The following is a 27,613-nucleotide window of genomic DNA, read 5'->3' as shown; positions in this document are numbered from 1 at the left end:
AAATGCATTTATTTATATCCTTTTGCTTCTTTGTAATGTAACCTCCAGAAAACCCAAGCTAGACAAATCCTGTTTAGCGGTTTGATGTCTGATTTTAGCAGATGGGCCAAACAGAATCAGACTGTAGATCTCTGTGTTTGTTTGTACTCAATCTCCTGATCATGTAGTTAGTTATCTATGCATTTTTACACTCGAAAAAAATAAGTAGAAAACATTCCAGATAGTTAATCTCTTGTACAATCTACAATGTGGGGCAACCTATGAAGAGCTAAGTAGGCAACCTTCCACTGCCCCTGATGTTACTGGCATCCTTTAAGACAGAAAATAGCAGCTGAGACAGCATTCAGGCTGGGATTGTGTAAAGGTAAAAAGAAGATTTTTATCCCAAAAAGGACCCTGGGGCAAATTAATGGGACATGTAATGAGAGGCTCATTTTATATCTCAGTGTTAAAATATTTCATACATACTCTCAATTTTCAGTTGGAATAAACAAGTTAATCTGTAATTTCTTTTTAAAATATATACAGAAATCACTTCTGAAGTGATGTCTGATGCAGAGTTCACTGAGTGTTTCAAGATTCTTGGAGAGGCAATGTAAGTGAAGCATTCATTTCAGTGAGACTCATGTCATAGAAACTTTCTTGTTGAGTAATTATCGTTCACTTTGCAGATTTGGAAAAGCTTGTGGTGTCACTGGTTCAACTGAGTCAATTAAAATGAAATCTTAAGAAATGTCAGGTTTCTCTTTTTTCTGAGATGGGGGAATCACCCTTCATGTGTTCATGATTTCTGCAAAAAACCACCTTTTCTTGCAGAGTATTTATTATGAAGTACTTTACACCATTTTCAGTGTCTCAGAGTGCTGATGGCTTTTACACTTTCTAGCTCCCCTCACCTCTTCATCACTCGGAAAAATCACTAGTTAATGCTAAGGGAACGAACGCCTCGGTCTCTGTGCTGTTTGAGCAGTGGCTGCTGTCCTTTTCCATGGACAGCCCAAGTTCCTCCAGCAGCGGAAAGCCCAGCGCAGGATGTTTGAGAAGGCAAGCACTGGAAAAGGTCTTGTAAAATATTTGAAACTAATGGCTGGTACTCACACCCCCCCACACAGACATTCCATCTGAGGGTACCGCAGTTTCTGTCCTCTGCTGAGGGCCGTGCGGGCAGGCACAGCGAGGGGAAGGAGCTGAGATGCTGGGCGCGCACCGAGGCTCAGAGCTGACACGTTCATCCTTCTCATGGTTCTGTCCTTCCCCCAAGGACTTTTGCCAAAGAGGCTTTCCCAGCTTTTAAACGTAAACGCCAAAATCACAAACGGGGCCCTGGCCATGGGTACGTGAAGTCCGTAAGGAAAAAAAGGCACAAGGATGCAGCGGGCGGCTGCGGGGCAGCGCTCCCTCCGGAGGGGCTCGGGGGACGCCCTGCGTGCCGGGCGGGCGGCCGGCATCAGCCAGATCCCGCTCCCCTCCGCTCCCCTCCGCTCTCCCCCGCTCTCCCCCGCTCTCCCCCGCTCCCCTCAGCCCCCGCCCGCGGTGCCGCCGCTGACTCAGAGCGGCACCGCCGCCGCCGCCGCTTGGCACGCGATGCCGCCGGGTCCCCTCATCCCCCGCGTCCTCCCGGCGCCCTCCCTCGTCCTGCGGAGGACGAGGGCTCCCCAGCCCCGCAGGGGAGGCTCGGGGCGGCGGGAGTCGGGCAGGAGTGGCTGGAGGAAGGGAGGAGAGGTTTCACGGCCGTGATCCCGCTCTGCTGAGGCTGGGACAGGTAAATCCACCCCCGCTGGCCGCCGGACCCCGTGGAACGGGAAGCGCGCTCGGCTCGGGGTCGAGAGGCTGCAGCTGGGCCGGGGTTGGGTGGGGAGGGTTCGAATGGTGTTTCCGTAAGACACAGAAAGTTTTCCGCATGTGTTTTCTCGCTTACCTGCGTGCTCACCCCAGAGGTGGGGGCTCCTTTCGCCTCGCTGTGCTTTGCAGACACAATTGTTTGTGGGGGACAAAGGGTGTGCCGCCTTACATGATCCCATGTTGCAGATTTATTTATGTTTAGATTTGGGGGTGATATGCGACCAGGCCACTTATCAAAGCGTTTCTTTGTGAAACATTTCTTGAAGTGTTTCTGTGTTTGCTATTCAAAAACCTAGAAAATTGCAGCACAACTCCAAGCTAACTGTTTTGACAGCAGCTGCGACAAAACTGCTTTATTAAAGTTTCCCAGTGCCATAACATGGTGGTGTTCAATGTCCACCACAGCACCAGGAACACCCTGTGCCTCGTGGGAGAAGAAGAACCTGCTCACTGCCATATGGGAGTGTATCTGGAAATGGTTTAATGAAATATTTGTTATCAACCCCGAGTTGCACTGATTGCTGAATATCTTAACAGAAGAAATATTTACAAGTACAGCTGCTGGACGTGTCAGTGAAGAGCACAGATCGTTCATACTCACATTTATATTCACAGCTTCCTATCTCCAGGTTTACTGTAGCATCTTTGGTAAGTGGGTTCAGATGTTGAGTTCGGGGCTGTTTTATTCTCAGCTCACTTGAGAAACAAAAACGTCAGATGTGAGGGAAAATATGTGAGTGACCCAGTGTTTGAAAACAAGTGGATTAATTCACTGCTTAGAAAAAGTACTTCAAGATATTCTCCTGATTGTAACATTTTCTCTTCTTTCCAAAGGCCTCATTGTCTCTTGCATTTCTCTGGGGTGCCTGATGTTACAAGCCCTGCCGATGAAGGATTTCTCCATTTGGAGTGGAGCACAGCCCCTCCCAGGTAACATTCCCTTCACCAGCAGCTTCCAAAAGCCGTGCTCAGACCGGCTTTGGTACTTGCAGGGCACACAACTGTAAAACAGCCAACGTGGCTGTGTGACCTGCAGGAGTAATCTGTTTTCGGTCATGGTCAATTAAATCCAAAGTTTTGTTGTTTTGGGTGGTTTTTGGGTGGTTTTTGGTTAGTTTTTTTGTTTGGTTTTTTTTTTTTAAGGAAGGAAACCCACAGAAATCTAACCTTGTCAATAGTCACAGGCTATTTTGTCCTTAGTTTAATTCTGCCTTTTGTCAGTTAAACTGCCACTGTGGCTGTTGGCTAATTCAGCCTTTCAGGTCACCCTGTATTTCTGAGCTGCTTTGCTCAGCATGAAAGTGGGAAGTCTCCTATTTCTTCTTTCTGGATGGCAAAAATAGTTGGAGCTACATACAATTATGTAAGTAAGTAACTAATTAAGCCTTTTCTGGTCAGGAGAAGGCTTGTGGTTTTTAGATTTCAAAAGAGCTTTTATTATTCTAATGATAAGACTGACTTGATAGAAGTCCTATTTTGTAAAAATAACTGGTAGATTTTGCTGGAGGGAGAAAATGATAATTTTATTTGGAGATACACATTTTTCCAAAGAGTACTTTCATACCCCAGAAAAATAAAGATCTATTATATAAAATCAACATGCATATACATAATACTTTACTATTTATGGAGAAGCAATGCTTCATCTGAAACAGTCATTAATCTGATTAACGTCCTTGTTTCTAAAAACATCCTTTGTTCATATAAACTCCATCCTTCTTCTGAGGACTTCTTAATAGTGGTTAGGTTTAAAAATTTTCCACTTCAATTGTAAGTGCCTTTTGCTCCATCATATATTATTGTGGAGGGTTCACTGTGGGGGTGAAGGAGAGAGGAAAAGAAATACTTCTCTGTTGAATTGACTCACCATAGGTCAGTAATTTCTGCCAGCTCACGTTCAGTGTTAGAAATATGGTGCAGGCAATTGTCATTTATAAACCTGGAGAAAAATTCTTGTATCAAAAGACAAAAGACAAGAACAGTAGGCACTGTTAGAAGTTTTTGGGCATCTCATTGGCAGCTACCCACCACAGAGGGCTGGCAGGTAATGCAGACATTGCAGACTCATGTCATAACACATAAAATCAAAATATGGAGCTTGAATGCAGAAAGTACTTCAGTTCTCGATATAGGGTCCCATAGGGTGCCAGGGTCTATGACTGACTCCCCTGATGAAGCAAATCTCAGACCTGACTTAAATAACTGAGTAAATAAAAAATCTGGTTTTGAAGCACCTAAATTGGTATGTGGCAGCATGTCTGTTCCCTGAGTGGACTATGTGTGATGCTAATAGGTGTTTATATCCTCAAAACCCTTCAGCTTTCCTTTTAAAGGAATGTTTGTTTCCCTTCCAGTGTGAGCAAGGAAAGCATGTGGTGAAAGGGTAAACCTACAAGTTCAAAAGCAAGTAAAAGGAATCTCTGAATAGATTTGCATGGCATTTCATGATTTTCAGTGAATTTTGTGAGTTCTGAGGGTAATGAATGGCTACATGTTTTGACAGATACATGTGAAAAATAATCTGCTAAGTGTTTGTTCTTAGTGAACCAGATGATTGACTGCAGTTTTCTCCAGCTGTGCTGGTAATGCCACTTGTTAGAGCATGAGTCAGAACACAGGCTTGCTTTTTTCAGATGAAAAGGAAGAAGATGCATGTCGCTATTTGTCCTCTCCATGAACATGAGACACACTATGTCAAACCCTGGTAGTTCTCCTAGAGCTGTTAGAAGACACGTCAGCTGTTGCCTTTTTACACTACAGTTTATCCTGTCCTTACAGCCACAGAAGAAGAGCAGGGAACAGAGATGCCTAAAGCAGAGAACAGAGATCCCTAAATCACCCTGACCTTGCCCTGCTCTTGATCCAAGTTGCTCAAAGGCACTTTAAGGAAGGTGCAGCCAGCAGCATCAGGAAACCTAGTCCAGCAGCACAGCTGGGAACACCTATTTGGATGGCTCCTCTCTCTATGTGAGGCCACAGAATTACGAGTTTCATGGGTCTTCAGAGCTTTTGGAGATGAATCATCATCATGAATTCTAATAGACACACTGATCCAGCTGGGTTAACTACTGGGTAGGTAGTCTGTCAGTTAGGCTTTTTGTCTCATCATTCAGCCAAACCCCAGCTTTCTTGAAGTTAGTCATAGAAAATTCCAGTTGATTTTCAACAAAACCAGCAGTTTCCATACTGACTTGAATTAGTATTTGTTTGGACAACAGTGGAAGTAAGGACCTATAAGCATCATTAGTCTAGTTGCACAAGTACTTAAAAATAAGAAGAGTAGGAGGGTTACCTTTCCTTTATGAATCAGCAGGGTTTTCAGGCATTTTTAATAGCCTGAGGAAGGTCACAGCCTCCTAAGTGGCTGTGCAAAAGTGTGTGTCACAGCACCATCAATGCAGTTGCCAAAACACGAGTCCCGGAAGCCAGAGGATTATAAGGTTTGTTCAAGGTTTATTCTCTTCGTTTACTCTAGGTTTTTCCAAAGCCTTCTTCTCTCTTCTGGTGAGCTATCTGAAAAAGCTTTTCAATTACTTGAGTGTATTCCTAAGTGGTCGGAAGTACCGTGTTCTTTGACTAGATTTCATAATATCTGACACCTTATCTAGAGCTGAGGTTTTGGGTATGTCACTGCACTTTTCAGTGCATTTGTTGCCCTCTCTGCTTCTCAGCACCCCTCTATCCATAGTGTCCAGTCTGGTTACGAGGAGAGCAGAAGTTTATGTAGGTATATGTGTTTCTTGAAAGCTGCCAAGCTTCTACTCTTGCTTGCAACACCTTTTAGGTGGTGTGAAAGTACCCATGGTGAGTAACTCCCACAGGTTCAAACAGAGGCAAAACCAAATATGTACGTCTCTTTTCTCTCTCTCTTTATTTTTTTTATTTTCATTTTTGTAATGGTTTGCACGTTTTCTCTGTGTGAGACATGGGTAGAAGTTTCTGTAGTTCCCAGAGGAGGGGGGGTGAGGGGTGGGTGACAGGGGAAATGGTGGTTGTAGTCTCGCACTTGTTTAGGCAGTTCATAGAGGGAAGTCACATGAGTGGTCAGATCAGGTGCACAGTACTACATGTGGCAAACATTTGTGCTGTATTTATTGATACATGGTGTTTCCCAGTGCAAAAGCTGCTCTTTGCACTTCAAGTCTGACTTTTTGGACATTTTGCATAGAAGTTTTAAATCTAGACTGAAAATCTGAATGGATTTTAAAACCACTGACCAAGTTTCATTCTCTGAGCAGATGCCACACAGTTTCACAGTTTGGTTTTCTTTGCCTCAAAATGAGGGTTAAAGAAAGGGCATCCTTTGAGAAACAGCTGTTCTTTTATATTCAAATTAACTACTTTTATATGTGTAGAAAGAAAGAGGACATTAGATTCTGGGGACTCCATTGCGCAGTAAAAGACAGAGGGTTGTTGCTTTATTTTTTTTCAGCATTGACTAGTAACATTTGGATGCACCCAGTTATTTCCTAATATTATTGATTCCACTTCACTTTTGAAGGATTTGCTGTTTAGAAAGTGAGTATTCACCTTTTCTGTATATCAGTTCTTTGCAAAGGGTCTGAAGCTAATACAGATTAAAACCTCTGAATTAACCTTGTGAGAAGCATTTTCTTTGAGATAGGATTCTCACCTTACCTTCCCTGTGACCTACTCTAGTCCCCAAAGCAGCTAAATGCAGTCCAAATTTTAAGAGAAACATTTGCCTTTTCTTTTTTGAGATCTGTTGCTGAGATGTCTCTTGTGAAATCCCATGTACTCTAGAAAATGTGAGAAGTAAACAGCAGAGGATATATGTTTACTTACTAGACTTAGTGGGAGATTCTGACTAAGAATGTGGTCTCTTACTAATAATGAAACTGTTTTGAAGTTTGAAAATATGTATTTTGGTCACAATGCATTATTTAGATGATTGTTACTGATAGTGCTGGGTGCTCTCAAACCATGACAAGTGGCCTCAATTTCCAAAGCTGCTGCAATATGTTACAGGAACATAAGTGAGGTGAACTGGGAAAAAAACCCCTACATTTCAACTCATATTTAAAAAAAAAGTATCAAAGGCCAACAGCCTGGCCTTTGGCAGGAATTTTTTACCAGCTCAGAGGTGGAAGACAGCCTTTCTTCTTGAAGGCTGTTGGTTCCCCATCCACTTGCTCTCCCATCTCCCATATTTTGTATTCTTTTACTTCATGATGAACTCAAGTCTTAGCTGCCCAGATGTTTGAGCCCTCTGTCATTTAGTGAGACTGGACTATTCCAAAACCTCTTGTCATTGCAGCAAGACTCCAGCAGCACACTGAACACCTGCACCGGCAAACTGAGCAGCTGCTTGGGTTGTTATTGAGACCTAGAGTGCACTAATTGCAGGCTTTGTGGTATAATATTAAAATGCTAGGTGAGATAGCATGGGCCCTTTCTGATTTTCTAGGGGTTCCCAGCCACCTCTGTGTGTGACATTTGGGAACATTGTAATTACTTCTGAAGCCATTTAACGCATCACCAGTGCATGTTTCCATCCACTGTGAATTTAGGTAGCTCTTTCTTTGCTCCTGTTCATGAACTGGTCTTCCTTTCTCTGACAATATACAGAATGCTGACATATTTGGAAAATAGCCTGAGGTGATGGATTTTCCATTGCAGGATTGTGGCTCTCTGTTTTCTGTTCTTCATTTGCTGTGCTCCTTAACCGGGTGAAGCCTTTTAAGCCAGAGAAGAATCACAGTATATTTTAGATTGGGAAAGACCTTCAAGGACATTGAGTCCAACTGCTTCTGTTAGAAATTTTGGGACACGTAAATGATTTGTGCTCACAGCAATGATTTGTGCTCGCAGCTTGCAAATCTACTCACAAGTTCCTGCTGACCTCATGAATGTACATGATCCCACAGGGATAACAAAGTATTCCTGTAGTAGCTGTGTATCTGTTAGGAGTACATGTCAGTGTCCCCACCCAGGAGCTGACTTCTCCTTGTACAATATGCCCTGCAAGCACCCGAGGGAAAAACCCCAACCTTCTTTGTCCTGTGCCACAGTTGACAAATATATCATTGCAACATCTTTGCAAAGTCAGGAAATGTTCTTTTTGTAGTCTACCCTGTTAGAAACCTGAGGCACAGATGTGCTGAGGGAGGCTTTTCATCCCACCAGTCTGAAGGAGCCATGACAAGCTGCAGATGAAATCTGGATGCATCTAAGTCAGTGGAAGTTTTCCTCTTGGCTTCCAAGAGCCAATCCTCACTGCAGTACCTGTGGAGGGTCAGTCTGCACAGTGACTGCACCACCTTTCTTGTTTTGAGGGCTGCAAGTTTGCCCTGCTTGGGTCTGAAGCTATTCCCTGTGTGACTCTCTCCTCAGTCCCCTGCAGCTCAAAGTTCCATTTAGCTGCGGTGCGGTTGTCAGTGTTAGCACACCTGCTGCTGGAATTAAGGTTGCAAAAATTCTTTGCCTATTTAAGCAAGCATCAGATCTAGGTTCAATTTTGATTTGTGTTGAGATGAAATGCTTTATTTCTGAAAATTGCTGATTCATTCAAGCCGAAATGGAGAGCAAGAGATGTATCTAACAGGATCCTGATTTATATCAAGAAGCAAAGGCACTTCAACTTTGATTGTGCACACCTCAAGAAAGTGTGCCAACCTCTAGATTGGGAGTGGCACTGGTGGTGTAGCTGTTTTCATTAAAAACCTCAAAAGGTCTTGATTTAATTCTAATTCTAATATAAAAGCATCTCTGAAATAATGAAAAGGTTTATTGGATGGGCAGATGAATGTTTCCATTCAGACCCTCTGACAGATTTTCTAGTAATGCCTTGCTACTTTTTCATGACAATGAAAGTGGAAGTTAGATTACAAAAAGCCAAACCATATTTATTAGCTGCAGTCATACTGAATTTATTTTAAAATAATAAATATTCTGGGGAAAAAAGCCCAATCCAAATTACTTGCCAAGGTCTTCGGCAGGTGTCATATCAGAATTGCACTATTTCCATTTTATATAGCAAACCAACTTACTGTCATTCAATTCTTTTAACATAGATAAAATAGGCATCATGTTACATTATTCAAGTCTACCACATTAAATACTTTCAATACTTAATACTGTCAATAATTAATTACAATAATTTTGGTATCATCCTAAGATATGTTAGTGCCAACAAACAAATAATAAGTGTTAAGATGGAATAGTAAAAGTTTCTGAAGTAAAGCTGTTCAAACATCTTCCTTAAAAAAAAAAAAAAATTAAAGATTGAAAAGAATATTTACCATGTCAAGAAAGTGTCAAATGACCTGCAGTTCACAAGAAAATAAGTTACACTAATTTGGATGGAAGTCTGAATTAATCTGGAGAGTTTACCTTTGCTGAATTAGCTGCCTCTTGTATATTTTATTTTGTTGTTTATGTGGAGCATTTGCTGTGGCATTTATATTTGATTCTTCTCAAGCCTGGCAATATTTACCAAGTTTCTATGTTATTTTCCAGAAATTAAAGCTTTAGGCATGAGATCTTGGTGGAGTTCCTTAGTCATTTTTCCAATTTGATCTGGTATTTTGAAGTATTAAAAAAAAAGAAAGAAAGAAACAGGCAGCTCTAATCAGAATTATTTCAAGTCTTGCAGATAGGATATATTCCAAATATTGTAGTGCTTTGGGCTGGGATTGAGGAAATAATGAGCAAGTCTGATTTACTGTTTTTTTTCTATAATAAAATTCGTATCTTAGTTGAAATGCAAATCTTGGGCTTATTTTTCTGGAAACAAAAAGGGTCCCCTTGTATACACTTGTAAAGGTAGAAGGAAGATAAGAGATTGACAAGAGACAGCAGTTTCTGAATATTACTGCAAATAAATTTATAACTTTAAAATTGGAACTAACACTGGTTTCATTCTCAAGCACAGGCAGGTCTGGGAACAGTTGACGCTCTTCGTGCAGCTGTCAGCCTGAAAAAGGAGTTTGGCAGTTAGGTGGGGGTGGGAGGGAAGGTCTGTCATGTGGAGGAAGAAAAACCAAATCTTTTAGAAGAGGTAGTGAGGGAGGAAACAAACACATGCAGTGAAGGGAGGGGAGAGCAAAAAGCCTGTGAGTGTCTCTGTGATACCCCCATTTTAGCTCAGGTGTGTATCTCAGTATCCCAGAGAGCATTCTGACACCAGCAATTGCTGAAAGACACTTCTGCCTCCCCTGAGAGGAGAGCCAGCTCTCCATCTGCTCTGCTAGCCAGTGGTCCAGTGTGGGACTGGCTGGGGAACTGGGCAAGACGTGCACACCTTGGCTTCTAGGTTTGCGCTGCCCTCGCGTGAGGTCTGTCCATGTTTCTCTACAGACATTAAACAGCTCAACTCTTCAACAAGGTTCAATACAAAATGCAAATACCAGGATTTATTTGTAACACTCTGTAGTTATTCTCATTTACAGATGTTTAGAAAATACAGAGGTGTGAAAAGAAAAGCCATAGTGAATGTACACATGCTGCAGTTACATCGGAGGGATACCACTGCCATTGTCCAGTCTCCAGGGTTTTTTTTCTCTGCTGTCCAGACAGTTTTTTCATGTGTTAGCTGACATAGCTGTCTTCCCTTTGAAGTCTTTTAGCAGGTTTGCATGTGTGTAACCTTTCACTCCAGAACTCACTGTGTCCTTTCACTTAGTAAAAAGCAGTGACTCTTTAGCTGTGACCCAAGCAATCAGAAATTGTGTCAGGTCCACAAAAATGTCTTAAAAAGCACAAGTGTGCTTTTGTTGGGCTTTTCTTTAAGAGAAAGGTTAAATGCAAAGTTTTGCTTGTCTCCTGGTTTCTCTGCCTTCAAGTTGTTTTTTTCTGAAATCCGAGTGGCTAATCACTTTAATTATTGTGATTAAAATTAGAGAATTTAATGCTGTAATAAAAAGCTGAGACTTAAAATGCACAAGACTCGAGTTATGAGAACTGGTAACACACAAATTCATTAAAATATTGGATTTCTAAGTTCAAAAAACCTCCAAAACCCCAGAATTGATTGGGTTGGTTTGGGGGCATTGTGAATAATTTGTGGGCAAGCTAGGAACCAAAAAGAAACACTTGGATTGCTCTTCTTGCACAGAATAAAAACTTATATACACATTAGTTCAAAGCTTGTCTTGGAGAGGCCTTGACTGAATCAGATGGTTCTTTTCTCTAGTTGGTAGCATTTGTACTGGGGTTCCAGCACGAGCATTTGTAGCTATTTCTTGGTATGACGGTTTCACATTTACACTGTGCATGGTCACAGCAATCGTTGTGAAGTAATTCTGTGGTTAAGGTTTCCTATTCCATCTATCTGCATTTAAAAGGAAGCAACACCCCTCCCACCTGAAGCACCTGTCTCTGTTGCTCATTTCTCTTTTTCTTTTCCTGCCATCTTTGAGGAAAAAGTTCCTTCCTCCGCAGTCCCAGCTCAAAGTTAGAGGGACACAGAGCGCTTCCTCTTCCTGGTGGCAAACTCCCCTGCCACGAAATTGGATAAGGAATGGCTCAAGTTGGTGTCCAGGGTTTCAGAGCTGTTGCTGCTGATTTTCACCCATGGGCACAGGCACTGGAGCATGGCTCTGCGGATGTAGTTGTCAAAGCAAAAGTAAATGAAAGGGTTGGCACAGCTATTGGCAAAAGCAAAAGGGCTGCTCACCTTTATGCCCAGCTGGGCAACGGTGCCAGTAAAACAGTCGGGCTGCTTTAGGAGTCGCAAAAGGATGGCCATAAGCTTGAAAAGATTGTAAGGAACCCAGGAGACAACAAATGCTGCCACTACAATGAAGACGATCTTGATGGATTTTCTCAGTTTCTTATCACGTTTCCCAGCCTTCTGATAGTGCACACAGAGTCTCTTGGTGATGGAGCAGTAAAAGGTTAAGATACTCAACAGTGGGAAGAAGAAGGCCAGGATTAAAAGCATCAGTGACATGATCAGTTTGACTTCTGTCACGGCTTTGTCTGTGCAGTAAGTCTTTCCGTCTTGCTTCCTCAGTTCTCTGGACAAAAGGGTTGGCATCCCTAAGCAGCAGGACACTAACCAGACACAGATGCAGAGTGCTCTGGAATAGGCTCTTGTCCTGATCTGCCGTGCGATAGAGGGGTGCATGATAGCGAGGTAGCGGTCAGCACTCATACAGGTGAGGAGCAGGATGCTGCAGTACATGTTGACTGAGATGACATAGGAACTGGCTTTGCAGAGGAAAGATCCTACCCTCCAGCTCTCGTCCGACACCTCCATGTCCACCCAGAAAGGAAGAGTGATGAGGAAGATGAAGTCAGATGCAGCGAGGTTGACAATAAAGATGTCAATCAGCCTCTGGACCTGTCGCTTGAAGACCAAGGCCACTATCAGGATTGAGTTGCCAACAATGCCCACCAGGAACACGGCACTATAAAGGACAGGGAGGAAAACAGACATATGTTGCAGGTGCTGGTGCTGGCACTGGTCATCGTAGTAGTAGTCGTAGTTGAAGGTGACTGCAGCCGTGGATGACAGCTCGGGGAATTCCATTTCTGACCCAGCTGTCCTCATCCTCTCTCTGAGGGAGGCTCTGAGCTTCCCCTACCCTGCCCTTCCAGGTCTTCTTTGAAAATATTATATCAGTGAGCGGGGAGGAGGGGGAGAGGGGGGAGGAGGAGAAAAGTGGTTTTGTGGGGAGGTAATTTGTACACTTTGAACCAACTGCACAGGCAGTGAACAAGCAACAAGGGTATCTGATTAGTCAAAACCCTGCCTTTAGAATAAATGTGCGTGGCTTTTATAAAAATCAGGTTTAGTTTTACTGAGTCTATCTCCATTTTGCATTTTCCGGCTTCAGGTTTTGGTTTTTTTTTTCAGGTGGAGGGAAGGCATATTTTGAGATTCTGAACTTTTTTTTAGGAAAGTCTATTGGTAGTTTGAAGAAATTTGAGATTGTACCAGCTTATAAGAACACCAAGAACAGTGAATTTGGGTGCCTCAACCTTTATCTATAGTCAAAACATTTTATATAAATTGCTTGTCAGAGCAAGTCTGACTTTCCTGAGGCTTGGAGGTTTTTACTTTACTTGACTATTCATGATTGTTTTCTGTTTGAAAGTAATTCTCTCATATGCATATATATAGGGAGAAGCATTTAGAACTCCTATATCCATTCTGCCCTGTAGCTGGTTGCTCTTTATCAGGCCCAGGTTCTTGGCTGCCCTGCCAGTGCCACCTCCTGCCCTGCAGCCCCACCAATTCCCCTAGATCTGGACTCTCTACACCCAACTTTAGGAATGTATTAGAAACTTCGAGAACAGTTTTTCAATGTGTTGTATATTCTTCTGCCATTTGAAACTCGACGCTTCCATCCCCCACACAGGCTTCCTTATCATCCACAGTCCTGGACTCCAGAGCAGTGGTTTGTTCCTTTTCCTTCTGCCTGCACAGCCTATAAGGCTCTTGAGCTGTTCTTACATACTGCACTCGCTTGTCTTAACGAGCTCTGATTTCCTTCATCTTTCGTTTGCAGTATCAGTATTACTCCAGCTGTGACTTACCTTACAGACAACCCTGTCAGCATTGCATAAATCAAACAGAAATTCTCATTTTTAAAACTACTGAATTCATTACAGCTTTGTCAGTGCATACTAATTTGAAACCTGCACTATTGGTCTTCATCATCCTTCCTCTCTTCTAAAAATAAACTCATTTTCTCCTTCCTCTCCCTCCCACCAGCATGTTCACAGACCAGGCAGGCCTCCAGGATTCTCAAAGCTTTGAGGAAATAGCCTCCTGGTGCGTGCTCCATCCCCGGGCAGACAGATTGCATCTGTGCGTGCCTTCGCATGCAAGGAGCAACTCCAAACTGCATGCACAGCTAGTTAGTCCCTCCAGTGCAGGTAGAGGGCCAGGCACCTGGAAAAGCAGAAGCTGCTGTAAAATGACTGGCTGCTGGATGGGAGGGAATTTAGGTGGGCACTGGCTCATGTGTAGGTGTGCTGATATCTAATAAGCACCCACTTTTACACAACTGCTGTCCTATCTGTAGGGCACTAGTGGACTCTAGCTGACTACTTTTATGGAATGTGTAAGCATTAACTTAGTGAGTATAATTCAGCCATCACAAACTCTGAAAAAGGATCAAGGTGTATAAAAACATCCTGGCTAAGATGATTGATTTGTATGCCACAGATGTAAATGTGAACCTGTAATGAATAACAGGCTAAAAATCATCTTCCTGCCATCTCAAAGTGGGTTGTAAGTGCTCATCTTAGAAATTATTATATCCTCTTCTAAGTAAGAGGCAGTGACCCTGTTTAGCTAGTTCACTCATGAATCAGGGTTAAAAAAACTCCATGGATTTGAAAAATGCCTCGTTGTTATTCTAGAAGTAATCTCCTGCACCTGATTACCTAAAACACAATTCTTATTTTCAATGAAATGTAAAAGTCTCTTCTGTGGTGATTAAAGTGAGTAGGTACTGTTACTGCAAGTCTTTGTGAGACACTCATCAGTGGTCAGCTACAGTGTGGATTTATGTGCCAGCTTATTTCTTCCCTGGCAAAGCTGGGAGAATGAATCACAGAACCAAACTCTTAAAACTCCTAAAATTAGGTTGTGTTGAGGACATTGCAACTTGCATGCAAGTGACATCAAGTGTAAACCTGCAAGAAAACACAGGCTAAAAATCATCCCCTCACCATCTGAAGAGAACAAGGAATATACTAAGTTTTCAGCCAAGACTTATGTAAAATTGCCCAAGTATCTTATTCTTTACAAAAACAATGTTTGATAAATTCAGTGCAGAGGTGAATTTTGTGTGATCTTTGCTTATTGTTGCTTCAAGGACTGTGTTTTAGTTTTGTTTTGTTTGGGTTTTTTTCCAAGAAGCACTGGAAAACAGAGGCATTCTCTTTCCATTAGTACTAGAGCAGGAGACCAGCTGAACTCTACAGCCAATTCTGCACTACTTCTGCCTCTCTTGCAAAGGTGGATCTACATGTCATTTTACTCTGCAGCTAGAGAACAACTGCTTACAAGCATTTATAAGCTTTAGAAATCAGATACAGGTCTCAGAATCAGATACAGATTCTCTTCCCTCCACTGCACGCTACTTCGTACTCCTTGAAATTCACTCCTTCCCCTCTCCATCTCAGAGCAAACAAAAAAGTAACTTTAAAAAGCTTAAAGGCATTATTAAGATAAGTTTATGTCTGTGTATTTCTGTTTGTGGTCCCTGACTATGTTGTTTCTCTTTAGATTAATAACCCTACTCACTAAATTAAAAAATTTAATAGTAAACCTTTTCCAACAGGGACCAACTCTGCTCTCCTGAATTTGCTCTGCATTTCTTAAATGCTCTAAGCAGACTTAGGGATGTCACTGCACAGTTGCCATATTCCACATGTGACACTTCCTTATCCGGGCAGAAGATTTGCGAAGATAATCTAAAGCACTGCTGTGAATAACAAAGTGATCTGTAATTATCCGAGTGGGGCAGCAGCAGGCATGTTTGTCAGTAGCCTGAGGTGTTTTTATGTGATAGTGCATCACTTAGGGCATCATGTAGGGTCTTACTCTTCCCACAGCTCTCTTTCCTGAGACAGAGCCAAGCTATCAAAAATACTGAGTACATGGAAATTCCTCTCATAGCATTCCTGCACAGATATTCCAGAAAGCTCAGGAGGACAGACTCCATCCTCTCCTCAGACTACTCTGCTATTTCCACAGCATTTTGCTCCTCCCAGGCTTCACCAGATACATGTAAACCCTTTTCTCCAAAAAAAAAATTTCTGCTGAAACAACCAGCTACTTTTTTGGCTCAGGTGTATGTTCTTCCATTTGGGACACCCATCTTGTCCAGCCCCTGACTCAGCTCTGAAAAAATGACACTTCTGAGTGCTGAGTAGTTTTGAACCTGAAAACCAACTTAACTTTTGTAACCAGACATTCAGAGCAGGTACTGTGATGGTGGCCCTGCATTTGGCCAGATCTGCTTTAAATTGTGCATTTCTCTGATGGTTCTGCCTCTCTCAAATGCAGCTGTGAGATCTGCCAGGTCAGAGTTTGCATCATTCCTTAATCTTCCTCGTAGGAACATGGAGGTATTTCCAACAGCAGCAAGGGAAAAGCTTTCATGTCTTTGTTCAGGCTTCTGTACTGCCTGTGATACATGCATTATGGTAGGTAGTCACGTAATTTGTGGGGAAAATATCTGCACAGGAAGTAGGCAGTGCTGCTGATTTTCTCTTACACACACCACCTCCCCCTTAAAACATCTGCAACTGAAGCATTTCAGGTAGCAAGGTGTGGGTTTGGGTTTTTTGGGTTTTTTTGTTGGGTTTTTTTTTCTTTGTTGTTGTTGTTTTACACTCTGTTTTACTGATAGCTTAAATGTCATTTTATTCCAGCTTGTACATGCACTTTAATATAAGCACAGGCATCTAGATAAAATAAGCTGGATATCTGTAAATTATTAATAGTGATATATGCTGAGGAGGACAGACGTTCATTTGGCTGTAAAATGAAATGTAGTAGTTTCTGAATTATTTTACTTAAAAATCCATGTAAAAACAGATCTAATTAAAAAAGAAAAAAATCAAAAACCCCACATTAAATTGGCTGAAACTGCCCCACTATGCTATGGCTAGTTGAAGGCAGGCTCAGAGGCAACCACACAAAGGTTAACCAATGGAAGTTTCATCCCTCAACAAAGAGGAAAGGGTGGAACTTATTCAGGTAAAATTGTGGGCACTGAGACAATGCATAATGATAGACTGAAATAGTTTCATGCTGAGAGCAGTGGTCTACAAAATGCAGTACAGGAAGAAAATATTTTTGTACATTTAATTTAAAAATATTGATTATTGTTTCTTGCCATTTATTTCATCCTTTTTTAATTTATATTTTTGTGTATGTTTTATAATGTACAAATCATATATTGGTGCTGTAGTACGTGTACATAATTCTAAAAAACCACATTTAATAGGGGAGCCTGCTCAAAAAGTTTTTACTGACAAGGTACATGATTAAAAAGTTTGGAGACCACTGACATAGATGATGAGAATCTTTATAATGCCCCAGTGCTATTCATGATCTTTGGAAACACATCTAAAAGGTTTTCTGTCTCTGAAAATTATACTACTGCATCCTGGGCCACAAAATATTAAAGAAAAAGAAGGCAGAAATAAAACCAGGCAAACTGTGTAAAGAGGTCTGAGGTGAGTCGAAGGGTTTTCCTGCTGACTCAGGCTGTGTAAAATGCTCATAGATGGTGCCTAAAACTGAAACTGCCCTTTTTACTATTGCAAAGAGAATATTTGTTGGGGGAGGTGACATCTTGTTAATTAACTAGTAGTTTTGGAAAAAAACAGGCAGACTTTTGAATACATTTTTCAGGTCTGAATCAGTAACTCCTGATGTTAATGTGATATATGAAGTAGGTTTTGTTCTTTTTTTGTCCTTTTCAGCTTCATTTAATGCAGATGGTGCCACCCCTACAAATGTTTATTTATTTCCTTAGATTGTGAGAACTAAAATTACAGATATTTAGTACTAAACAACTTAATTATTTTTGCAACATATTGGGGTTTTGGTTTTGTTTGTTTTGTTTGCAGCACTCTGATGTTAAACTCTGTCAGTGCCTGAGAAGTTAGTAATGCTCTTCTTGATCCAGGTCTGCTATCAAAGAAATTTCACTTTTGCAAAAAGCAGGAACAGCATTTATTCTATAGCTCTCAGCATTATTCCCTTTGTGCTTTCCTGCACACAGTAAAGCAAACTTCTAAAACCTCCCCAGCTGATCCTGTTGTGTAACTAAACTGATCAACCAGCGTTTCTGCTGAGGCACACTGAGGAGGTGTGAAAGGGAGAGAAAAAAGAAGAAAGATACTTGTTGGCAAGGAACCACCCTGTGCATTCACTTGTAATATTTTATTGGGTTACTTTTACTATATGGAAGGGTGTTTTTCCAGAAAAAAAAAAAAAATCCAAGTGAAATCTGTAGAGAGTATTTGATTTTAAATAAATGAAATGAAAATGTAGTTCTTCGCTCTGGTTGCTTTTGAGCAGCTGCACACTTCATATTGATCAGGGCAGATTAGGAAAAAGAAGAGGCCACTGTAGCCTAATTTAATAATGGAAGCAGTATTGGCTGCAAAGTTTTTCAGAATTGATTTTCATGTTTATGAAATTAGATCTTTTAGGAGAAAAACAGAAGACATTCCAGTGTTGAATAATTCACTGCACTTTACAGTAAATGACTCAGATTCTGAGATACACACGGGTTTTGTTGACTTTTTTTTCTTTTAATGTTTTCTGAATTCCACCTTTGATAGCTTTTCCAGGTATACAGAAAGAAGTTCCTGATTTTTTTTCCCTTCCCTATTGCTAATACATGAATTTAATAATCTTGCAAGTCATTAGTTCAATAAATTAACCCCTTAAATAAACTTCTATAAATAAGATTTACTGACCTTCTGTGATATATTTCATTGAGAGAGGTTTTCTAATTGCTCAGTGAGTTTCATATCCCTTTTCAGGTTTATCTCTGCTTTGTCAAGGTATCAAAACTAGACATGCTATGTCAGAGCCAGCAGCAATTCTAGATGTGATACCACTTCTTTCCTCCTTGTGATTTCTCACTTTGTACATCCGAGGTTACGGGAAAGTTGGGGGAGTTTTTGGGGGGCCACATCTTGTCTGTTGGTACTTCATCAACATTTTTCCTTTTCATTTTGCATTTCCCAGGATAAAGTCTTATGTCAGGTAAGTACAGCCTCCAGTCCTTACTTTTAAATTAATGAGCTCATCGATGACCTTATTGAAACGCATGTTTGCTTGCCCCAGCTACGACATGATCAGGTCACCCTGTCCCAGTGCCTTCTCCGTGTCATTATTTACCCTTCTCTCGTGTCATCTGTGAGGTTTATCAGCAATACTCTGCTTTCTTCCAGGCCATTGATAAAGATATCAACTATTTTAGAATTCAGGATAAACCCCACACAGATCCGAAAATATGTCTTTGTAGACAGTCGCATTATAAGGTGGTGGTGAGAAAACTCCATGACACAGAAAGTGGGACAAATAGACAGAAGTTTCTTAAATTAAATGTAATTTCTAATTTTTTTTAATTAAAAAATTAATGTTTTAATGCATCAAACCCAGTAAGTTTCTTCTATGACTGCTTTCACCTTTACATCCTAGTCTCTGACCTTACTGCAAAAATGCTTCCTGGCTTTTTCATGGAGGAGTTGGTCGGGATAATTCCCCAAAAGTCTTCAGAGATGTGAAAGCCTCGGATGTTTCTGGGGTTTTTTTCTGAATGTTTGCTTTGGAATTTTGTAAAACCAAGACTGGCTGGGCTGGTCTCTAAGCCAGGGGAGTTGTTAACCACTCTTAAGAGTCCTCCTGTAATTTCCGTGGTTTTCTGTACCAGGGATGGAGGGAAACGGCCAGTTTGGGGCATGGAGCCGGCGCTGCCAATTTTTGCAAATTTTCCTGGATTACTTTTTTTTTCCCCCTTAATTGGTGTTTTCTCGAGTCATTCAGCCGGGATGTCACGTCCCTGTTTTTTACAAGCAACCAAGAGAAACAGAACTAGAAAGGAGTGTGTAGCCAGGTGGGGATGAGCCTTTTCTCTCAGCCAAACAGCGACAGGAGGAGAGGACAGGGTGCCGGGGCGGCTGAGGCTGGACAAGCAGCAGTTTCCCCACAGCCAGGCCGATGAGCCGTTGGAAAGGGCTCCCCGGGGGTGCCGGCGCCTCCGGAAGGGGCGGCAGGACTACATCACCCAGCGTGCCCCGCGCGGGCGGGCGCGGCGGGCGGAAGCGGGGCCCGGCCGGGTGCGAGGCGGCGGCGATGGGCGGTGGGTGTCGGGCCGGGCCCGCCGGGCGGGCGCTCAGGGCATTTGGGGCTGAGGCGGGGGAAGGGGCTGAGGGCTCGGGCTGCTCCCTTCGGGTTTGCTGTCGGCCCCCCGCGCTGGGGCTGACGCCTGGGAGGCCTCAGACCCCCGGGGGCGGTCGCGCTCCGTGGGGATGCCCGGCTGGCCCGGCCCGGTGCTGGGCTGGCCTGCAGGGACAGGTGCTCTTGGCCTGAGGGCTTTTCAAGTAATTTCCCCTCTCTATCTTATCTTTTTTTTTTTTTTTTTTTTTTTTCGTTAATGATAGCACTAGGAGATGTCTGTGAAGGTATGTCAGAGTAAAATGATGATGTCCAGTCATTCGGTTTGCTCTTTGCTTGTAGATCACTTGTTGTGAACTGGCAGTGTGGAAGAAGCTGAATGAATGGAACAGTCAGGGCAGAAGGGAAGTTTGCCTTTCATGCTCCCCGCTGGCCACAGGACACAAACAACACTGTGCCTCTGAAGAGACCTGGCATTATCGGAGCTGTGTGTTCTGAGGGACTCTGAGCATCTCTGAAGGTAAAAAAGTGCTTGGTAGCAATCTTTCCTAACCTTTTGTTACCCTGAATATCGAATGGACAGTCCATCTTGGTGCTGTTTCCAGCCCCCTACCCATATATGCATCTTCTTGTAGGCCTAATCCCTTTTTGATTGCTAGCATATTTGCTGAGAGAATGCTGGCAAATGCAGCAGGGACTCTTTTGTGATGTCACGTAGAAGGAGTTTTTTAAATGTGGTGACCCCACTGCTGGCTGAAAGGGGTGACCGCAGCAACAAGATAAAAATATGCATGTTTTTGTATTCCCTTCTACCATGGTACAGTAACTTCTTACAAAGACTGTTCAGTCTTCAGTTGATTTTTTGCCAGAATACTTGTTTTTGTTCCGTTCTCTGTTTCTGTTTTTTCTTCCCCGACTCTACTGACTTGTCCCCTTTGTTTTTCCCTTCTTTGAAGTGCATGCAATCTAGTCATTCTGTTGAGTATTGCTTCTGGTTTGGCCTTTACATTCTCTTTCTTGAGCTTTTTTCAAAAATTTTCTTTTTTGAAAATTTTAAAAAGCTTTATGTCTCACTTCTTTTAAAAAATGAATATAATTGCAGTATCTCATTAAGCACTTTTGCCTGTTTACAATCACCTAGTGTTATCTTAAATTTGTTGCATAGCTTAGTTTCAGCTGTAACTTGCCTGAAATAGCTTCTCCTGTTAGACAAAAAAGTGCTGTCAGAGCTATATGAACGAACCTGTTAAAACAATGAAGCCTCTTGTTGGCAGCCTGTGGATAAAAAGCATTTTTATTTGTTGTCAATCTTTATGTCTTTATAATTAGTGTCATCTTTGGTAGTACTGATGTTATTTTTTCATAAGTAAGTTTATTCTAAAGCACCTCCTACACATTGTTCTGCAGAGAATCTTTTGCAGAGCATGGCATGAATCCCATAAACACTCAGTGTGTTACTTCATGGACTTCTCTGGTAGCTATTTCTTACCGACTGGGCTCACTGCTCCCTTTGAGCTCAGCCTGGGGCTGGCAGGATGCTTCTCTCTTTGGAAAGGACACCTCATTTAAGGGGGAGTGTGTCTCCTGTAAATGAAGATGCAGTGGATATGCACAGTGAATGGGCAGGGTAGTCAAATCTACTCCACTGGCAGGAAAAACTGGTTCAAGCTTTGCATGAAGTGTTGTAGAGTTCTTCATCTTTTCTGTAAGTAGTTGAAGTGTTAGGCAGAAGCACTGAGGGGACCTTTATTGTAAGGAATTGGGGACCCACTGTCAGGTCCATACTGAAAGTCATTTTGGGACAAGTGCCACGTAAAGCCACACAACATATTTTGGGGATCTCTAGCCCCCTTGGCTGCTCTCTACTTGTGCCTGCAGTTACATGACAAAGATTGAGTGTCAGTAAGTTTCCATGTCCCTTTTACCAAGTGGATAATGACTGGGCAATTTGCTGTTTGGTGATTAAGCCTTCATTTTGCTTATGAGCTGTTTTTGGTTGCCTGCTGACGTCGACTCTGCTGTGTTCACAGCATGCCAGCACACAGAAGGCTGGTCCAGAAATGTGTGGTTGTTTTTTGATGGTGATCTGGTAGGGATACTGCCAGCACCAGTGTTCTGCACATGTCACCGGGGATATGTAGCTGAAAGTAAGATTTTTGGGCCAGTTCTTTTCTTTTCTCTGCGTTAGGTATAAATTTGGTAGGGCTTTGTCACTGTCAGCATTTATATTGAAAGGTAGTGACAGCAGATCAGTGGCCCAATGATGTTCTGGTTACATTCTTTTTCACCAGACACTACTCTGAGGATGGAGCTTGTGGGTTGTTGTGATCCTTCCACCCAGAGAGAGAGAGCCCTTTCTAAAGAGAGGAGTCTGTTGCAAAGGGTTCCTCTTGCATTAGATGTGATTGCAATATCGTGGAAAATCCAGACCAGCCTGCTCAGCAGCCTGTTCTGCTGCTTGCTCTGAGTGATCTGCTCAGCTCTGAGCTCAGCTGGGCAGGAGCATTGGCCCTGCAGGTGCCACTTGCCCTGTTTGCTTCGAGGGCTGTGTGAAGTGGTGGGGATCCCTCAGTTAACTCAGTAGGGCTGAATGGTGAGGTCAGATCTATACAGCAATTTGCTCTTCCTATCCCATATCCTGTGTACTTGGAGCAAGATGCTGGGATATTGAAGGAGAGTGGAAGTACATAACCAGGAATTAAACACTGCACAGAGAATTTGCTACCAAGTCTGGGCTTGCTTCTATGTTTTCTATATAAATAAACCTGGATACAATGTGTTCTCCCTCTCAATATTTCTATTATCTTATACAAGTTCACAGCTTGTAGATTATTATTTAAGTACAGTTGTGGTTTGCAAACTTTGCAATGTTTTAAGTGGATGTGTTTTGTCAATTCACCACAAATCAGTTCTATTCTTTCTCATCGCAAAGGATGCAGTTCAAGGATGGATATTGCAGAGTGTGCTTCATTTAACATGGAAATGAAGCATAGGAAATGATATGGGAACACATAATTTCTCCTCCTTGTTAGCCAGTTTCAGACAAATAGAGGCACAGATGGAGAGGAAAAGAAATAAGAATGGTATTGTTAACAGCAAACATTGACGGCTTTGAAATTCCCTTCTTGAATTTGTAGTTTGTTTCTTAGTTCATAATTTATTGCTGACAAGTCTGACTTGAGGCACTTCACTGTTTTTTCCTTGTGAATGCTGAGGTTTAAGGCACTTGCTGTTTCCAGTTGTGGTTCCTTCAGTTGCAAAGAAAGTAGACCAAAATATTTTGATCAAAGTGTGTGGGAGAAGGGAGGTAGAGTAAGCATTAGACAAGAGCTGATTAGATAGTTGCTCCTGCCACCAGCCTACCTCTAGCTGCTGAACTAGTTTCAATTTATTTTTTTTTTTTCTGGCAAGTGCCTCAAGCCTGATTCATAATAATCCATACATTTTATCAAGCACAGAAAGTGCATGAGAACAACTGGCATCTGAGAGGAGTCCTCTGGTGTATTGCAGCCACAAAATATTTCTTATATTACCAATCAGTTACTCATTAAAGTCATGGTATTTTTCTTTCCCCCATGCCTCCTTTGACCCTGAATCTATGCCATTTGGGAGACAACCCCACAAAGGAGGGCATAAAAGACCCCTAAGAGAGGGACACAGAGCCAAGTCCTTGTGGGAGCATATGAAGGCCTTTCAGTTTTGTCACATTGTTCCAGTGGAACAGGGCACCCCCTGCATTGTTCTAGGTTTTCAAAAATACCATGGTATATATTGTGGCATTATTGTTGCATTTATTATGATTTCCAAACTTGTCTTCCAGTGCTTCCTTCATGTTCTGTCTCTAGTGCCTAGATACATTTCTCTCTTCCCTAAAGGCATTCCAGCACCTTGGCACGGCTGTCCTTTGTGAGCAGCCTGGAAGGGCTTTTTCATCGTGGTTCTTATCTTTGCTGTAAACACAAGCTGTGAAAGCCGTATGGGGTGGCAGGCTAAAAATAACTTCTACCCTTGGTAATCTCTTAAGGAAAGCTAAGTCTTCTTCCTGGGTGTTGTGGATGGAGTCTCTGATGTTCCCTACAATCAGGATCACGAATGGCAGCGAGCTGTGTCATCTCTGGGGATGAGTTGGTGTTGTTCTGTCAGTTGCTGTTTCAGGACGAGCAGCCAGTGCAGTGTGCCTGGGAGAGCACACTCCAGGATATTATCCCTACTCGGAACTCACAGATCCTGTGAGTGCTGGCCAGCCCTGTAGATTTGCTCAGTGGTGCTTTGATTCTAGCAGGTAGGAAAAGGAAGGTGTGCACATCCTGAGGGGACCTTGCAGAAGGGGGATGATGTCCCGGGTATGGCACCACTGGGATAACACTTCCAGAAGCGTTGCTCACTTGTCCCTGTGTTCCCAGCGAGGGCGCCATGATGGATAACCGGTTTGCTACAGCGCTGGTGATCGCCTGCGTGCTCAGCCTCATCTCCACCATCTACATGGCAGCCTCCATCGGCACTGACTTCTGGTACGAGTACCACACCCTGTCCCCAGCCGAGAACGTTAGTGAAGCCAGTAGAATCATCTGGGAGGAGTTTGTCAGCAAAGATGCGGATGAGAAGACGTACACAGATGCGCTCTTCCGGTGCAACGGCACGGTTGGATTGTGGCGGAGGTGCATCACTGTACCCAAAAACTCTCACTGGTACAGCCCACCAGGTATCTCCAGAGCAATTATCACTTCCCTAGATTCCCTGGGGTGCTGTGTGCTAACTTCCTCAGAACAGATTCATGCCATTTTGTTTCTCCAGAAGGCTTATTTCTAGCTTTTGTTTTGGTTGGTTGGATTTTTAATAAAGACAGTGCAGATTTTTAAAGAAGCAAAGGGCAAAATGGTCTGTGGCTGTCAGTGCTGCAGTTTCTGGTTTTGAGACATGATACTTGATCTAAATTTAGTCTTACAAGCTTGATTTTTATTTTGCCTCAGCTGTCCAGTTGGGGATATATTTATAGTTGCTCTACCAGTTACTGTCTTTTTAGGATAGATCCTGGGATCCAGCAATGGAATAAAGACACTACTTTATCAAGGAGACATTCATTCCTTTTAGCTAGGCATTCACTTTGTTCATGTCACAAATATCCCTCCATTGCATCAGCACACCTTGGCTTCTTTGAATAGATACAGAATGAAATATTTGTATTATCTTTTTAAATTGTTGGGGGATAAAATGTGAGGTAAACAACTATTTTAACTGCTTCAAAGTCAATTTTGGGTACTTACTCCATGTGTGAACTCCTTCATTTTGAACCCTCTTAAGTATGTACTTTAAACTACATTTTGTGGAGAAAAAGACATACATAAAATACTTTTTTTTTTTTCCCTCTCATGAAAATACTTACTTTGGAAGACACTTCAACCAGTTCTGCTCAATAGTATTCTCAAAGTGAAATCTGAGGTAGAAGCTTAGTGTAAAGAAGCAAATCCTTCATGTTCTTTAAATAGGTCTTTCTGTCCCATTTTTGATTTGACTGTTAGTACAAGACCACATTCTGCATATGGAGATAAGCACACCTTAGTTAGGAAACCCTGAGCTCGAGAGTATGTGACAACATAGTTGAGCATCATATGCCGCCACATTACTTTGCTAATCTGTTACACATGGCACAATTATCTGTGGATAATCCAGGGAAGCTTGAAGATTCTGCATGTTGGGATGCTATCCCTTAGTGCAGCACCTCAAAACAGACACATAGTGCCAACTACATCATGGGAATGCATCTGCAGATCTGTTTGGAGCAGTATTTTTTTTTACAAATGGAATTCTGAGGAATTTCCTAGCTCAGATCATTGGGAGAGTTTGAAAGGGGAGAAGGAAGGTTGGGGAGAGACATCTAACGGCAATTTTTTTCTTATTTTCCACCCCCAGAAACTGATATGACTACAAACTGCATCAGTTTCTCCCTCTCTGATCAGTTTGTAGAAAAGTACATAGAGCCTGGAAATCACAACAGTGGCACGGATTTGAATCGGACTTGTAAGTGTCTTTCTTTTCTGGCAGATAACAAGTAGAGTTAAAAAAAGTTGTTTCTCAAATTCAGTCACTAGTGAGGAAAGCTTTTGTCTTTCTTGGTCTTGCTCACCATTTATTATTACAGTTGGCAGTAGGTCAAAGTTTAAAAGGAAGACATAGATGTGTTAGCAAGGGTTTTGCCTATGAATGCAGTATAGGGCTGTGTGAGCTAACAAATTAGGTTATTTCTGTTTCAATGGAATCTTTGATCCTTCAAAGATGAAGCTAGAATGTCTGATGAAACGGAAACAGCAGGGTAGAAGGGAATGTAAGGTGGTGGGAGATCTTTTTCTAGCCGATCTTTAGCAAATTTGACTTGTTTGTTTCTTTCACATGCAGACCTGTGGCGATTGCAGTTTATCCTGCCCTTTGTCAGCATCGGCCTCATGTGCTTTGGGGCTCTGATTGGGCTCTGTGCTTGTGCCTGTCGCAGCCTTTACCCAGCCATTGCCACCGGAGTCCTGCATTTCCTAGCAGGTAAGTGTCCTGCCATCCTCCTCCAGAAGCTCAGGAGTACCCCTGGAGCACTCTCTCCGTGGGTCAGCTCACTGCTTTGCTGCTTCCTTCCCCAGGGCTGTGCACGCTGGGCCTTGTTGGCTGCTACGTAGCTGGGATTGAGCTGCTCCATAGGAAGCTGCCTCTGCCGGAGGATGTGAGGGGTGAATTCGGCTGGTCCTTCTGCCTCGCCTGTGTGTCAGCACCTTTGCAGTTCATGGCAGCTGCTCTTTTCATCTGGGCAGCTCGCACCAACAGGAAGGAATTCACCCTCCTGAAAGCCTACCGTGTGGCATAAGTGCTGCTACTGCAGTCTGGGCTTTCCATGTCACAACCTCTTGTCCACCAGCCCTTACTACTCTTTTCTTTTAGTCAGAGTTTTATCATGTACTGCATGCTTCTTGCCAGTCAAGACAATTTAGCCTGCAGGCCCTGAAGACAAAGACCTCTGGGCTAAATGACCAAAGCCTGCCAGAAGTCTGCAGAACTTGAACAGGTTTTTTAATTGGGTTTTTTTAAGAATTGTTATTATTTTTTAAGCTACGTTTGGTTGTTGACAGTGCCCCTTAGTTAGGTGTACATGCCTCTTCCTAATTTTATTACCCTGTCAGCCTGGAGGAAATAGAAGTGGGGTGGAAGAGAGACAAGAAGAGGTGCAGGTACGCAGGAATAGGAACCTCAGTGCACAAATAATACCTAATAAAGAGCTGTCTGCTGTGTGACTGAAGCAGGCAGTACCTACAGGGAGCAGCCAAGAGAGATGAGGGAATTCAGAAACCTCTGTTCTGGAAACACGGTAGCTAAATCAGTCTGTAGCTGAGCTCTGGGTGTCCTATCATCACTAGTTTGCTTTGTTTTGTGGTTTTTCTGCCCAAAACTGCTGGAGGCAGAGCAGGCCCCTGTGGCAGTGCCTGTAAGCACACTCTCCTGAAGGGACACTCTACAATTGCTTCTGCCAAGGAGTGGGATAAGATTGCCCTCGTGGAGCTCTGTCCTGCTGTAGCTCCACTGCTTCCAGGACCAGTCTAGTTTGGTATCTGCACTACATGTGATTGTGCACTCTAATCTTAATTTGTGGTGCTTTTGCTTGATGTGGAATAAGGCTTTCTTTTCTCTCGTTGAAAATGACCTCCTCACAAGTTTTTTCATTTTAATTTGGTTTAGTGTATGTGTGTATATATACATATATAAACTTAACTTTTTTTAAACCTCACTTGTTTTACCTGTATATCACACAACAGGGTTTTTTTAAAAGGTGCTGCTCTTTTCCCGTCTTGTTTAAATTAAATAATTATAATAGTAATAATAAAGACTCGGAAATTTTCAGCATTGCATGAATCTGATGGGAGGGTGAGGGAATTATCTAGAGTGGAT

General features: G+C 42.5%; 2 protein-coding genes across 6 annotated transcripts; one reads left to right on the top strand and one right to left on the bottom strand.

The window, feature by feature from the left end:
* The first annotated feature begins 1,619 nt into the window (after positions 1-1,619).
* On the top strand, positions 1,620-27,565 carry CLDND1 (claudin domain containing 1). Of its 4 annotated transcripts, XM_086882936.1 has the most exons (7): positions 1,620-1,762; positions 2,677-2,772; positions 20,033-20,210; positions 24,094-24,392; positions 25,601-25,708; positions 26,084-26,221; positions 26,317-27,565. In XM_086882936.1, the coding sequence occupies exons 4-7, from the start codon at positions 24,104-24,106 to the stop codon at positions 26,535-26,537; spliced, it is 756 nt and encodes a 251-aa protein (XP_086739062.1). In that variant the 5' UTR covers positions 1,620-1,762; positions 2,677-2,772; positions 20,033-20,210; positions 24,094-24,103; the 3' UTR covers positions 26,538-27,565. The 4 variants fall into 4 exon arrangements, with proteins under 4 accessions (XP_086739062.1, XP_023797387.1, XP_086739061.1 ...); XM_023941619.2 differs by lacking the exons at positions 1,620-1,762; positions 2,677-2,772 and adding an exon at positions 3,066-3,205; XM_086882935.1 differs by lacking the exons at positions 1,620-1,762; positions 2,677-2,772 and adding an exon at positions 19,576-19,655.
* Positions 8,708-19,609, bottom strand: GPR15 (G protein-coupled receptor 15). Of its 2 annotated transcripts, XM_086882934.1 has the most exons (2): positions 19,003-19,609; positions 8,708-12,215 (listed from the first exon to the last, which is right to left on the bottom strand). In XM_086882934.1, exons 1-2 carry the CDS (start codon positions 19,254-19,256, stop codon positions 11,258-11,260), a joined length of 1,212 nt encoding a protein of 403 aa, XP_086739060.1. In that variant the 5' UTR covers positions 19,257-19,609; the 3' UTR covers positions 8,708-11,257. The 2 variants fall into 2 exon arrangements, with proteins under 2 accessions (XP_086739060.1, XP_023797386.1); XM_023941618.2 differs by lacking the exon at positions 19,003-19,609 and having other exon boundaries at positions 10,197-12,382.
* Positions 27,566-27,613: the final 48 nt, after the last annotated feature.

Source organism: Cyanistes caeruleus, chromosome 3 (genome assembly GCF_971803275.1).
Source record: "Cyanistes caeruleus chromosome 3, bCyaCae1.hap1.1, whole genome shotgun sequence".
Taxonomy (NCBI): domain Eukaryota; kingdom Metazoa; phylum Chordata; class Aves; order Passeriformes; family Paridae; genus Cyanistes; species Cyanistes caeruleus.
This window is presented reverse-complemented; position numbering and strand designations above follow the sequence as displayed.